General features: G+C 38.5%; 1 protein-coding gene across 1 annotated transcript in view; it reads right to left on the reverse strand.

The window, feature by feature from the left end:
• Positions 1-15108, reverse strand: part of LRP1B (LDL receptor related protein 1B) — a 295406-nt gene that overhangs the window by 187667 nt on the left and 92631 nt on the right. The window contains exons 16-20 of the mRNA XM_063400998.1: positions 13364-13444; positions 11972-12139; positions 10128-10310; positions 4616-4816; positions 2953-3198 (exon numbers count right to left, since the gene is read on the reverse strand). Coding sequence (XP_063257068.1) covers positions 2953-3198; positions 4616-4816; positions 10128-10310; positions 11972-12139; positions 13364-13444 — 879 coding nt within the window. The remainder of the gene's footprint in view (positions 1-2952; positions 3199-4615; positions 4817-10127; positions 10311-11971; positions 12140-13363; positions 13445-15108) is intronic.

Genomic DNA, 15108 nt, shown 5'->3' on the forward strand with positions numbered 1-15108 from the left:
TCCCCTCTCCATTTATTGAAAGGTATCTGGAAATTATGACAAAGTTTGAGTTTCAAACCAGCTAAGTCAGATCAAACAGACAGACACATCCTCTTAAAAAAAATATATATTTTTTAGATATATATGTGAAGTGATGTAACAATTTCCACTGCTTAGAAAAGTCTGCCAGTCAATTTTAAACTAAGCATTTCTGAGCTCATCTAACATTTATTATACCAAAGTCTGAAAGGTTGAATGTAAACATGAAATTTCAATATCTTTTAAGAACAGTATATTCGTTTTCCTGAATGCTTATTATCATTTAAAAGAGCAAGTGCAATGTATCAGCACAACCTATTTTGAAATGTCTTCCAAGAGAAACCAGGAACACGAGTACGAAAACATATAATTTCTATTGACTTTCCATCTGAATAATGGAGCTCTGTAACAAACTCTTAGTTCAATCAATACAAATTTAAATCAAAAAGAAACATTTAATGTTTGGGAAATCAGTAATGTAACAATGACAGAACAGCAACAAGGAAACGAGATGAAAACAAGAGGCATGGAAAGTGAAGAAACTCTGGAGGAGAACAAAGACAACACTTAAAACCCTCAAGAAATGAAAATATATGTAAAAATGAGATACAACAGAGGAAACTAAAAAAGGCTTTGAAAAAGAAACTAGAAAGAGAAGAACTGCTCAATTCAAGCATTTTAGTTCTATCTACTTATTATTCTGTAACTCTTTATATTTCTCTGGCAATTTCATTAGATTCCTCTGACAAACACACTTTTTGATACTGAAATGCAATCAGGAGAAAAAAGTTAGAATCACATAATTCCTGCATTTTCAGCACTCATATTCCCATTCTAATGGGCTCACAAATAAAGGTTTTTACCGTATTCTGAAAACCTGTTGCACACTAACTCTACATGTTATTGCTGTGTACTTGTGAAATGTTCCTTATACACAGGAAAATGTTATTTCAGAGAGAAAAAAAAGAGGCTAAAGGGCAACATTCTCATTTTCTTCTGAGTAATTTATTTTTTCTCCTGGAAAACAGATTATGAGTTACTGTTCTAATAGAATAGACACCTACTCCTGGTTCAAGGCATCTTAAATCACTATGGCTGTTCTAAGAATTACTTCATAACAACTGGAATTATTGAAATAGTAGTTTGGCATTTGGGGGACAGCTTGTCTCCATAAGGTCACTTTGAACTTTATTTGTAATAGTATTACATAAAAGGTTTTTTTTTCTTCATTCTAAGTTCATTCAAGATCTCATGCCCAGAGATTTAAATGATGGGGACATTTTGAGTCTCACAGATTCACAAAAGAAACCAAAATTGTTCTCAGTTTCCCAAAATGGCCTTCACACAGTCAACAACTGGAGTGTCACAGGATCTGTCCTCCAGAGAACTTCCCTTTTGAATTAAATAAACTGAAAACAGCCAAGATGATTTGTGCCTCTAAAAGCACAAGCCATATTTAATATGGAATAATTTTGTCACAGCTTTGATGCCATTAGGGTAGTATCATTACAGTTTGTAAAGAAAGGTATCATTTTTCTTTGTATCAGTTGACATCACAGGTCTCAGATCATATATTTAATATTAAATTCTCTGAAAAAAATCTAGAGAAATCAATTTGTAACTTCAGGTTCTCACCAACACCAGTAAACATTAAGCAGAAATATCTCATGGGCTTAAGAAACCTGAGAAGCTGTGGTCTCACTTTTCTTATTTTATAGCACAAGTGAGGATACTTCACTTCATTTTTCCCATTTAGTTTCCAAATATTGGCCATTTCTACCTGATTTAGTTTAAAGTTTGTTTCAAGCTTTCCTCCTATGAGTTGCTAACACTGTCTTAAATTCTTTTAATCCCCTCATTTCTCTAACCCAGTCAGAATGCACTTTTTTCAGTTATTGGAAGTGTCCATAATATAGAAAATCAGATTGACCAAAAATCATTGAGAACCAGAACAAAGCACTGACATAAAGTGAGAACTTTAACAGCAATCGCTGCAGAATAAGAATAAATGAAGAATATCCTAATCATATTTACTGAATTGTGAAATATCCAAGTAAGATATTTTAGTTCAGAGTTGCAAAAACTCTATGAAAGACTAGAGATAATAGAGGATAAAATTATCAAGGAATCCTGAATCAAAGAAGACTGAATTATGACAATCTAGAGAGAAAACTCAAAGCTATTTCTAAGTTCCTACCAGGGAGGTAAAGGTGTTGATAACAGTTCATATTGCACATGCATGTTTCTGTTGTACACACAACACTGCACCTGAAAAACACACCCCTGACATCATTTCCAAACGATGCTTCAGTGCTTATTAATAGTGAAAAAATGAGGGGAATACATTCCCCTCTCCTGTTTTGGCTCATGTTGATTTCCACCTTGATTAGTGAGCTGAGCAGGCTCTTACTGCTGTCAAAAAACAAGTGCCAGAATGCCTTGGGGGAAAAAACAGCTTGAATATTGAATGCTAACAGGCAGCACATAACTGCACATTCAAAATCAACCTTCTGAACCCTCAGCCATCACTGATCAATACCACGATTGACCCATTTCCTAAAAATACTTGGTAAATCCCCATATAGAGTGTAAAATTGTATGTGTGTATATATATGCCCATGCATATTAACTATACATTACAAACTGTATAAAACATCAAACAATTTCAGAATTATATCATATTAACATTCTTAGAGGTATCTGGTATTAGAATTCTCAGGTTAATTCTCAGCCTAATATTTCAATACCCCTTTGTAGACCAAGAACAGGGACAGTTTTAATGAGTTCTTAGATTTCAATCAACCCCACATTTGGACAATCCCAGCCTGTATTTCTTACACAGAAAAAGATAAAAAAGTGACAGAAGCTCTCAGTAAATGGCCATCACAGCTATTAACATCCTGAATATTGAACATGCACCGAATTTCAGCTTACCAGTACTAACACAACTCTCTCCATCCTTGCTGAGCTTCCAGCCTTCGTAACACGAGCACTTGACAGTGTTTTTATGCTGCTCACAAACTTGGCTACACTTGAGGTGCTTGGTGCAGTAATCCATAATCTCACAAGTTTTGTTGTCTGCAGTGAGATTGAACCCTGCAGGGCAGGAGCACACAATCCTTCCTCCAGGAACCACAGAGCACTGATGGCTACATCCACCATTGTTAAGTGAACATTCGTCTGAAATAACACCAAAAAACAGTAATTAAGGGCTGCAAAATCCGTCAGTTATGGATATAAAGTCAACTAAAACACCTACAAAGGCCTCCGAGATGGGCAAACAAAATTTTGTATTTCTCAAACAGATTGCTGTACTTGTTTTTAGAATTATCTGAACTGCAACCATTCATCTGGTAGTTTTACTGCAACCCTTCAAGATTTTAGCAAATCTCCATGTCCAAGTGGTGATCCTCAGGACAGTGGGATTGAGGGCACCCTCAGCAAGTTTCTGATGAGATGTGTGAGTGATGCAGCAGGGTAAGGATGCCATCCAGAGGGACCTTGCCAGGCCTGAAAAGTGAGGCCTGTGCAAACAACTTGAAGTTCAAAAGGCCAAATAGCAGGACCTGCACCGATCCAGGGCAATCACAAGCACCAATACAGGCTGGGAAAATCATGGATTGGGAGCAGCCCTGAGGAGGAGGAAGTGGAGGTGTTTATGGATAAGAAGCAAAACATAACCTGGAAATGTGAGCCCAGAAAGCCAAATGTGTCCTGGGCTGCACTGAATAAAGCTGGACCTCAAAAGGAGGAGATTCTTCCCCTCTGTTCTTGTGAGACCCCACCTGAAGGACTGAATCCAGCTCTGGGGCCCCAACAGGAGGAGGATGGGGACAGTTTGGAGCAAGTGCAGAGAAAGCCACAAAAGCGCTCTGAGTGCTGGAGCAGCTCTGCTCTGCAAACAGGCTGAGAGTGGGAGTGCTCAGCCTGGGGAAGGGAAGGCTCCAGGGAAACCTCAGAGCCTTTTCCAGGCCTAAAAGGGCTCCAAGAGAGCTGGAGAGGGACTTTGGACAAGGGATGGAGGGACAGGATGAGGGAGAATGGCTTCAGATTGACAGAGGACAGGTTAGATTTGACATTGGGAAGAGATTTTTACTTTGAGCGTGCTGAGGCTTTGGCACAGAGAAGCTGTGGCTGCCCCATCCCTGGAGGTGCCCAAGGCAAGGTTGGAAGGGGCTTGGAGTAACCTGGTCTAACAGAAACATCCCTGCCTAGGCAGGAGTGTTTGAGTGTATGAGGCAGGAGTGTATGAGATGTCCTCCAGGTGCCTTCCAAGCCAAACCATCCTGTGGTGAACTCAAGCTTTTGTAGCTGGAGAGAACTGCAGATGAGCTGAACTGCTTTCCTACACCTCGATGCCCTTTAAATCATTTACCTCCAGGAATGTTTTGAGAGGTTTGAATGAAAGATTCATATCCTTTGCTTGATCTGAAGAAGGCTAAAGCTTCAAGCATAAACTCAGTATGATTTTAACCGAACAAAAATCCTCACACAGGCTCTAGTGCCAAAATTTCAGTACGAGAACCTTTTTCTCAACAGGAGGCATGGCAACAGACAGTGTCATGAGCAATCAGAAAAAGGTGTCTGAAAGAAGTACCACAAAGATCGCCTTCATCAGATCCATCAGGACAATCTCTTCTCCCATTGCAGAGCTTCTCAGGCTGTAGGCAGATGGAGGTATCATTAGCACAAGGGTATTTTGGTGGTCCACACAAATAGCCCTCGCAATTATCCTCATCAGACTGATCCTCACAATCAATATCGCCATCACAAAGCCACGCCTTGCTAATGCATCTCCCTTGGGGAAAAGAGACAATAAACACAGGAAATCAGACTGGAAGCAAACTTTAGGAAGGAAAAAAAAAACCTTCATAACAATATACAGATTTTTTTCTTTTTGTTATTCTTTTCTATTAATACCTCTTTGCTCTTTGATGAGCAGAAAGAAACCAACTTGCAGTTATACTCTGAAGCATCATCCACAGCACTTTTGACAGTCTAATTTCCCAAACAACAGCAATCCTACTTATTTGTGTGCAGAACAAAACTGCATACAGGCACGACACAACCTCAAAATCTGTTAAATACAACAAATAATACCAAAATTTTCTAATTATCTTTAATTTCTGCTTTTCTTCATCTCTCTTATCTTACACTGCAACAGCCCTCCATGGGAGCAACGTTTCAATATATGACTTTTGATTAGCATGGGTTTGCAAACCAAAAAATTTTTCTAGGAAGTATATACAACCCATTCCCCAGTGATATCAGATAAATGATCAGCTTTTAGACAAAATAATTACAGCAGATGAAATTCCTTAAATTACTTCAGTTTTGTCAAACCAGATTGTCTCAAAAGGGGGAAAAGGAATTTGTGATGACCATCAATATTTAGAGATGCAAGGAAGCTTCTTGATTAGAAAAAGGGTTTTAATCTTTAAATTAGAATCAACAAAAGCAGGGATTTTAGTGAGAAAAGCCAAGATTGTGAATGCTGACACTTACAGGTGTGTGTCCTGACCCAACCTATTTTTATACTTGGTTCCTACAGCCAGGAGGGTTTAGCTGTAAATTTTGATAGCACTGAGACTGAACAGAAATGCCATGTATTTTATTTTACAATTAATAGAGAGAGAACAGACAGAACCACAGGTAATTAAGCTGATCTAGAAAAATTTGGGGGTTTTTTGTCCATGAATTAATTATGCAGAGAAAATGAACTGGAATGAGAAGGGAGATCCTGGGAATGTTTAGTTCCACTGGCAGCAATTCTGGTGGATGCCCAGGCACTGACTGGCAAAGTCTGAGACTCAAAGGTTCAAACCTGCTCAGCATGAACTGGCACAACTTTCTGTCCACCCGTCCCAGCTTATGCAATATCAAATTTCCATTTTCTTAAAAGGACTATTGAAGTTGAAGATTGGTTTAAGGCATTTGGTTTGACATTTTAGTCTTCTTTTGTTTCAAAAAACGCTGATGTCCTCACAGAAAGTCAAGGGGATAAAAGAGTGAAAAAAGAACACTGCAAAAACCCCAGGATTCTGCAGCACTCACGAGGAACATGTGTGAGTGCTTTCATTTTTGGTGAAGAAAAGCAAGAAGTGGAACTTCAGGATCATGCTGGACTGAACGTGGGCTTTAAACAACAGAACATCATTTTGCCAGTGCAAAGTCAATCAAAAACAAACAGGGAGAGGTGGCAGTTAGAAAAACGAGCTTCCACTATTTTCTTTAGTCCCAAAGTCCCAAATATCCCCTATTGAAAAGCCAGAACTGCACAGACACGAGGAAACAAAATTGTATGCATGATATGCATGCAGTTTATCATTACATGCAATCACAAGTGTTTCACAAAAGTGTCCCTATTCTTTATTATCCTGGATGATCATTGATTTTATATATTACTATAACACAGCAGCAGAATGCAAGCTAATGGAAAATACCAGCATCAACCAAACCAACCAGAACCCAAAGTAAATTGAAGTTGCTTCCAGTAGTGCTCCTAATCTGTTATTTTAATCTGTTATGCATTCAAATGTTTACAGGGAAAATCAGTTTCCCTGCCTTTCTTGTACCTTAGTGAAGATATGTTTTATAATGAAAGATTCATCTTTCATTATGATAGATGTGACACGTTCTTAAGTAGAATATACTTTCAAGGAATTAATCTTTGCCAAGATTCTAAAGAGATGGACTTAATGAAATATTATGACTGTCTTGAAATCATTACTTAAAATTCTCTGAAGTATTGTTCCTTTATTGCCCCTTAGTGAAACTCACACTTCTGGTTTCCAGGAACCTCTTTAGCAAAATTCCATCATCAATTAATTGCCTCAATAGCTGTACCTGCCCTTTTCCATTGCTCTTTTGTGTAACACAGTGAAACAGAAGGCCTGAGCAGAAACTACGTGGGAAAGCCTGATCCAAAGGCTTCTCCAATGTTTTTTATTTCCTACAAATATTATCAACAGAATTAACTATTTATACACCCTTTCAGTCTTAGTCTTACTGCCCAAAGCTGCAATCTAACACCTTCCTAAACTTTAGAATGGATCAGTCTTGATCCCATCAACACTAGGGAATGTTCCAACCTGACACATCCAACAAAATGCTGTGATGGTCCAAGGTCTCACTTGTCCTGTAGAACACACACGGGACTTTAATCACTTGAACTGAATCACATTTGTTTCAAAAATGTGGTTATTTCTCAATTTAAAGCTTGTAGTATAAACCAGATTTTTAAATGACTCCTGGACGAGACAGGAGAAAACCAACCAAACAACAACAACCAAAAGACCCACAAAAAAACCCAAACAAAACAAAACAACAAAACCAAAAAACCCACCAGGCCTAAAAAAGAGAGCTGTTACCAATGAAAACAATGTTGCCATGAACTAAAGGATAAAAATACTTCCAATTTCCTCATCACATTTCTGGAAAACCTTTCCTACCCAGCCTTCCTCAGCTGCAGCTTTTTCAGTCACAAATCTAATCTGAATTCTGACAATCCCCATCCAGATTACATTCTTCCAGCATCACTGGGATCAGCACCCATAATTTGATTTCCTATATATGCGTTCCTTATTTTCCATTCAAAACCAGTGTTACTTCTTTCTTCACAATCTTTTTTCCCCTCTAATATATTATTACATGTAAGGAAAAAAAATTGTCCACAGAGTAGCCTCAAAGATGGTAGGATGCCATCAACTGATGCTTGAAAAAATAAAAAGAAGAGTAAGTATGACAAATAAACATTACAGCTCAGATGTACTGCTTACTAAACTGAAGTATTCATGGCTCTTTTGCATTTGTCTTCACAGAAGTACTTTATTATGATCATTAGAGTAATTAGATGACATTTTAAGTGAGATTTCATAGATTCTACTCTTGGTGTAGCACTGCTAACTGAAAAGTAGGGAGATGGAATAAAAAGGATAAATTTATGTAGTACATAAAATTGAGCTCAAGTACATGCCTGTAATAATTTTTGGAGGACAGAATCAGAATTTAAAATAGAAAGGTAGTTCTTTATACAATTTAAATTAGTTTACTCTAATTTAAAAGAAGCCTAATCTAATTTAAAACAAGAAAATAATTGGCTAGCAGCAGCCCAAGGGTAGTCAATCTCAATCAGGTAATGACTGCTTCCCACATCCTGCTGCTGTGCAACCTCTAGGATAGTTTTCATCACACATCACTACAAACAAACATGGGATGGTTTTGGAAAAAAATATCAGAAAAAGCAGCTCTGAAATCTGGTAGGTCAAATACCCTGCAGCACCTTGGCTGACTTTGGACACAGCAGCTCAAGGACTGCCCAGGCTGGACAGTCCCAGCCAGACCAGCAAAAATAATAAAGGTGTAAAAACATAAAAAAAAGAAATGGAAGATCATGGTTTTTATAACTCTAAAATCCAAGAACAAACAAGATACTTTTGGACAGAGATTGCACAACTCCTCTGACACATTTTTCATGCTTAGCTGTAACACAGGCATTAGAATGGCTTCTCCCTTCTTTAATATTTGTAGTTGCCCACTGCCAACAATATTCCTACTCTTTATAGCCTTCATTAAACATTGCTGTAACAGTTATTTTAGCTCTAATATCACACAAAGCTTTGCTAGAAATGACAAAATATTAATTAATATAAATTAATTAATATTGTGCTGACACATATTAATTTCTTCCTTAACTGGACTTTCCCTTAAAAAGAAAGGTCCCATCTAAACATTATTGTTTATGTCATTGCATATCCTCATGCAATGATGGCCACATTCTTTTCACACCTTTTAGTGAATTAAACTTAGAGGAAAAAAAATATTTTAAACATGAAGAATGTATTTTTCTTCCAATACTACACTTAAAACTTCCACTGCCATAGTTGTAATTCTTCAAAGTATTCAAGGTACTTTATATCATTTCATTCAACTTACTTAAGGCCAAAAAGGGGAAATACAAGAACTATTCAGAAGAATACCTGAACTTTGGAGTGCCATTAAATGCTTTAAGTATTTGGTGTGAAATACTGTCATAGAGAGTGGTTTCAGCTTTAAGTAATCTCCAAACTCATCTATTTTACATTGTAAATCAGAAAACAGGGCATGTAGATCAATATTATTTTCAGGAATATCTCAGGGTTGTTGATTCCCTGAGATTCTCCTTGGGGTTGCTGTTCCCCAAGGTGCTCAGGGTTCCCCCAAGGTTGCTGTTCCCTGGGAGTTTCCTCTGGGTTGCTGTTCCCAGGGGTAATCAGGTTTTCAGTCTTCTCTTCACCCTGGGTGTTTCACACCAAAGCCAGAGATGACAAGTTGAGTCCAGCAGTTCGTGTTATCAAGCTGTTTATTCTTAATTATCTCTCAGTTCTTGTCCAGCTCTGCCAGGTGTCCCCAGCAGAGCAGGACACGCGGCAGGACTGGGGCGGATCAGAGAGCCCCGCACCTTATGTACAGTACCCCTGACCCAACCACTGTCCGAGACGTATTTTTTATTTACAAAATTTTACCAATACCTACTACCTATGTTAACATGTCAGTTCTACTCTAAACCAATCTCTAAAACCCAACTCAGCACAAGATGGGGGATGAGAGCAAGAACAAGGAGCACAGGGGCCACTCCCCAATTCCTCCATCTTGTCTCTTCAGCCCCATATGCTAAGAATCCTAATTTCTATATTTATATTCTATAATAAACCATCCACTACTTATTTTAAATTCTTAGGATTTGTGATTCTTTCTGTATGTGAGTGTTCACTCCCATGGCCAGGGATCAGAAGCAGTGTCCTCCTGGGATCTGTGTGGGTCTAACTGACCCCCCTGTACAAATCCCAGACCCCCTTGTACAGTCTCCAAACCCTCCAGGGCGGCCAGAGGGATATCCTGGACTCCAACAGGAATACACATTTTCGAGAATCAGTATTATATTCAGGTAGGAGTACAACGAGTAACCTCACCTTATTAGCATGAAAAGCATGAGTTAAAGAGCAGACGTGAGATCAAACAACACAAACTCGCACAGGCACTCTCAGAGGGGCCGAGAGGAAGGTGCACGTGGTCATTTCTCAATTTAACGCTTGTAGTATAAAGCAGATTTTTAAAGACTCCTGTGCTACCTGTGCTCCTGCAGGAGAACTTGGTGCTGCGGTCGCAGCCCCGCAGGGTCCCGTTGCAGCCGCGCTCGTCGCTGCCGTCCTCGCAGTCCTTCTCCCCGTCACAGCGCCACAGCTCCGGCACGCAGCTCCCCTCGGGGCTGCACTGGAACTCCCTCCCGCCGCACCTTCCACCAGAGGGAGCGGCTTAGAAAAATAAGAATTACATTGAAGATTTGGCTCGTGTGAGGGTTTGTTTTTTTTCCAGTCCAAGTTTACACTGAGTTAGAATTCTCCTAACTCAAGCCGAGATCAGAGTCCCCAAGTACAACACTGAAAATACCCTATTCCACCTGTAACTCATCACTCCAACACAAGAGTTTCAGACAAACTCTTTCTTATCCTCCTGACTTCTTTCAATTCCCCTCCATCACATGCTCAGTACTGATTTTATTCCCTTTTTCACATCTGTCAAACAGGAAGGAGTTCAGAGCTATCAGGAGGACCAAGGCTGATGAGGTTTCCCTGCTGCTCCATGAACCCTGTGCTGAATCCTCAAACTGGCTTCCCTCATCCTTCCTCCTCCTCCTCTTTTACCCACTCAGGTCCTTCCCCTAAAGCCCAGAACCTGAGAGGTCCCACCTGTGTCCTGCCAGGGCTGTGCTGTTACAGCTGGAGCTGCTCCAAACCCCCTGCAAAGGAGCCTCAGCACGGCCCTGCCATCCCTGCTGGCTGCTTCAAACAACAATTACTGGGAGATCTTAATTATTCATCACAGACGTAATTCTCTAAGCATTTTCCAGCTTATGGCCTTTTCAATTTTATTCTTGCTTTTCTTTTCCCAAACTATTACAACTGTATTTCTACTATTTAGTACCATGCGAATGACAATAACATGAACTTTAAAGTAATGACATACTTACACTTTCCTGCTTCCAAAAAGCATTATTTGAATCAATTCCATAGCACTGTTTATAAATACACTTTATTTTATTTTATTTAACATTGTTGATTTTTCTTCTTACATAATTTACATTCTTCTGTTCTGTTGTAAAAGTCTTGAGCAAGGCTTGAAGTTTCCAAATGGAAATGAACAGAGCTAAAAGTGGGTTGTTCAGCTCCATTTTGATAGAGATAGATAAAAATTATTTTTGTGAATATATAAAACTAAGGACCTCACTCATGCTGGCATTCTGATACTTCATGTATTTGTATGAGGTATCCAACTAGATTTAGAATGTAAAGTTATGAAAAGGGACCAACAACATTGTGTGTGATTACTTTGTTGTAGAAAAAACATTAGGAGAAAAATGGAAAGATATTCCCTTGTTCTGATCTGATTATTCTTTATCCTTTGCCATAAACATCTTTTCTTTCTCTCCCCACTCAAATAAATACGATGTATGGCTTTTAAATAGGGCTGTAGTTTGTTAAAATGCTTTTATGTAAAAAAACCCACACAAACTCAAAGACTTGCACCATACAAGAATGAGAGTATTATTGTTCCACTGCATGAAAAGAACAGAAAATATCAATAATAACTCAAAGAATGCTTCTTTCTCTCTCTTCACCTAGACAGCACGCATCTCTGCAGTCAGACAAACACCACATCGAGCATAATTCACTGAAGTGAAACTATAAAACTTATCTCATGTAATTCCCGTCCTGTTTTCAAATGCATTCCTCATGATACACTTCTGTTATCACATTGCACTTGATATACTTCCCATTCCAGCCTTTACCAAGGTTAAAAGCATCTTCTCTTTTTCCATTGGCTGGAGGTCAGGTATTTATAACAAAAAAACCCAAACTCTGTGTTTATAAGTATTAAAAACATGGAAGAAAAAACAAAAATAAAGGAATCTAACCTTCCCTGGTGCAGTTTGTTCTGGTTTCATCACTGAAATCTCCACAGTCGTTGTCACCATCACACATCCAGTGACCAGGGATGCATCTGCCATTGCCACACCGGAACTGCTCAGAGGAGCACGAGTGAACACAGCCCAGCTCATCACTGCCGTCCCCACAGTCGTCATCTGCACATTTTAATGTGGTTTAAAACAGATTAAAATGGAAAATATCTCAATGAAATACGTGAGGAGGGCAAGTCGTTTTGAAAAAGGGAAGAGGAAAAAATCCAATCAATAAAGTGGTATGTTTTCTGCCCGCAGGCATCAAATTATTTCTGTTGCACACAATACCTTAAATCTTATTTACCGACAGCACTCAGCTCTGTAATTTTGGATAGTCCAACACCTTGCTCAGTTATTGAATCAGAGACACCAGCAAGCATGAGAAGGCTGTAGATTTTCCTAATTTCTTTAGCTGTGTGTAACTACACAGGCTTCCAAACACTTCTTTACTTTACTCTCTGTGAAAACCTTGGATAGTTAATCACTGCCACAAACAGCTTCATATAAACCAAAATGAAAACCTGATGAATTCTTTTCAATACTATTAAACTTTGTTTCTGTGTGTTTACAAGAGTGCCAAGTGGAGAAAACACATAAATAATTGTGGACTGCAGTTTCTCATTACTCTAATGTTGTACTCATTACAAGAGTCTTAAGGCAATTCCTGTAATTTGATCGTGGCCATCAAGGGAGGAAGGAGATAAATATGTTAGGTGCACTCTAAAGGGTTTCCATGCACAGAAATTCATCAGCACATTGTGATAATTTCGGGAATTTGCCCATTTACAGCTAAAAATGCCTGTCAGACAAATAAAATTATAGAAACACCAAATGCTTTGGACCAACCCAATGCTATTAGGATTGGAACAACATCACTCCCACACCATGAACTCTGAGAAGAGATTATTTTAACATTCAAATATGTACTGTTCCAGCCAAAAGGACTAAATACATTGTAAAGTCTTGCTGGCCTTCACTCTTCAGGGATGCTATTTATTTACCTGAGCTTGTCTACAAAAAACAAAAAATCAGATATATTGGTCACTGAAACCATGTTGTTTTCTAAGAAGAGAAGATACTTTCATAAGCAATAGCTTTGCTTTCCTTCTATTTTTTTTTTAGTAATGAATCATCATAGTTCATTTCATAATATACTATTTGTACCTATTACAATATTCCTTATGTGACCCTTTAGTGTTGCTGATTTCTAGGTCCCGTCAGTAATTTAAAAATGCTTTATTTATTCTCTGACCACTCACAATGTGAGTCTCAGAAAAAAGAACACCAAAGCAATATTTACGGGATATCCCTCATATTCATTCCAGATACAGAGGACTGGATACTTGCCTGAATCACAGAGCCATTTGCTGCTAATGCATCTCCCATTTCTGCAGATAAACTGAGTTAGTGGCTCACATGTTGGGAATTCTGTGAAAGCGTTCAAAAAGAAATAAAATCTATTTAGCAGAACATCCTCTTCATCCTCTGCCACCCTCCCCTCTGCACAAATTACACAAGTGTGTTGTGGCAAACATTTGCACCTGCCAGGTATTTAACCTGGAGAGGAAAAAAGGGGGACACACCAAAAGGAAAATATAAAATAGCTTTAAACTGTTAATACTGTCCAAACCCTACATTTTTCATCAACATGGGCCATGAAATTCATTATTCTGTGACAAATGGCCTGGCTCTATATTCCCATCAGACCAAGGCTGGTTTTCCCACCAGCCATGCCAATATTTAAGGCTAACCATAGCTTGATGGCTGATACAAACTCTATTTTCCATGGGCTTATTTACAAAAGGCTTCTCCAACTGCAGCAGCTCTGCCAGTAAGAGACAGGAAATGGAGCACTATAAAATGGGAAGGTTAAGTACCAAGCTAAAGAACAGCCAAGAAATAAAGTTACTTTACACTGGCATAATAAAATCCAAAATTAAAATGTCAGCTTTCATAAGCAATTCCTCCCAGCAGTCCAGTAAAGCAGTAGAAATCTGAGACAATATCATACACAAAATATCATCTGTATTGAACACAATTTGTTCCTATAATTGTCATATATGCTTCAACATAGAGTAACTTAAATATCGTCTGAATTTTTTCAGACTCCTTTTTCTAAAACCAATGACATAGGTAGATGTGTGCATTTATTATTAACTTGCTAAACACTCTGGAAAAGTCTAAAGAGTTTTTTCTAAATTTTAAAACACATCACATAAATATAAAACTTTCTTAGGACAAGAACTGAAATTACTTTGTTTTTACTGAACCTCACAAAGTTTTGTCTTAAAAAAAGTCACACTCTGATGAAGCACTAAACCAAACCAGCTGCAACTAATAGTAGATCTAAAAAAAATATACAAAAATTTATTTAAAAATTAAATAAGGAACTGCAAGAACTTTATTGAACAGAGGTGATTATCCTGCTTCAAAGTAGAAAAGGGTGGGAAGAAAAGCTACCACTGATGACAACACTTTGTTGTTACTTCTGTAACAACAAAGTGTTGGTTGGTTTGGTTGGTTTGTTTGGTTGGTTGTGGTGGTTTGTTTCTTTGTTTTGGGTTTGCTGGTTTAGGTGTTCTGGGGTTTTTTTTGTTTGGGTTTTCTGTTAAACAAAAAAACATTACAGTGACAAAAAAAAATCTGAGAAAAAAAGGAAATGGAAGTGTGCAATTGCGGTAGTGCTTAGCCAAAATACATGCCCCATGTGCTTCAAGCAAAGCTGAAAGCAACTTTTAATTTAACTTTTTCAAATATTTTTCCACAAATTTAACTGGTTCATTAAATGTATTTTCCTCTTTTCCACACACGAATGCCTCCATGACTTAATTTTCTTTATGTTCACCTGTACAAAGGGACAGCAAGGGATTAAAAGGAATGGTGATTGCCCTCACCACCGCCAGCAGCAGCCAGCTCACAGCTCCCTGCCCACCACAGCCCTTCCAAGAAGGTTTTGTAGCATCTCCAGATTTGCCCCACAGCTCCTGCTCACATCCTGGAGGACACTCAGCACTTCCCCCACTGTCCCTGTGGTCCTTCCCTACTTGAGAGGAAAGAGATGCACATCCTGCCCTGATCCACGCCCTGCCCTC

The sequence above is a fragment of the Prinia subflava genome, chromosome 6 (genome assembly GCF_021018805.1).
Source record: "Prinia subflava isolate CZ2003 ecotype Zambia chromosome 6, Cam_Psub_1.2, whole genome shotgun sequence".
NCBI classification, from domain to species: Eukaryota; Metazoa; Chordata; class Aves; order Passeriformes; family Cisticolidae; genus Prinia; species Prinia subflava.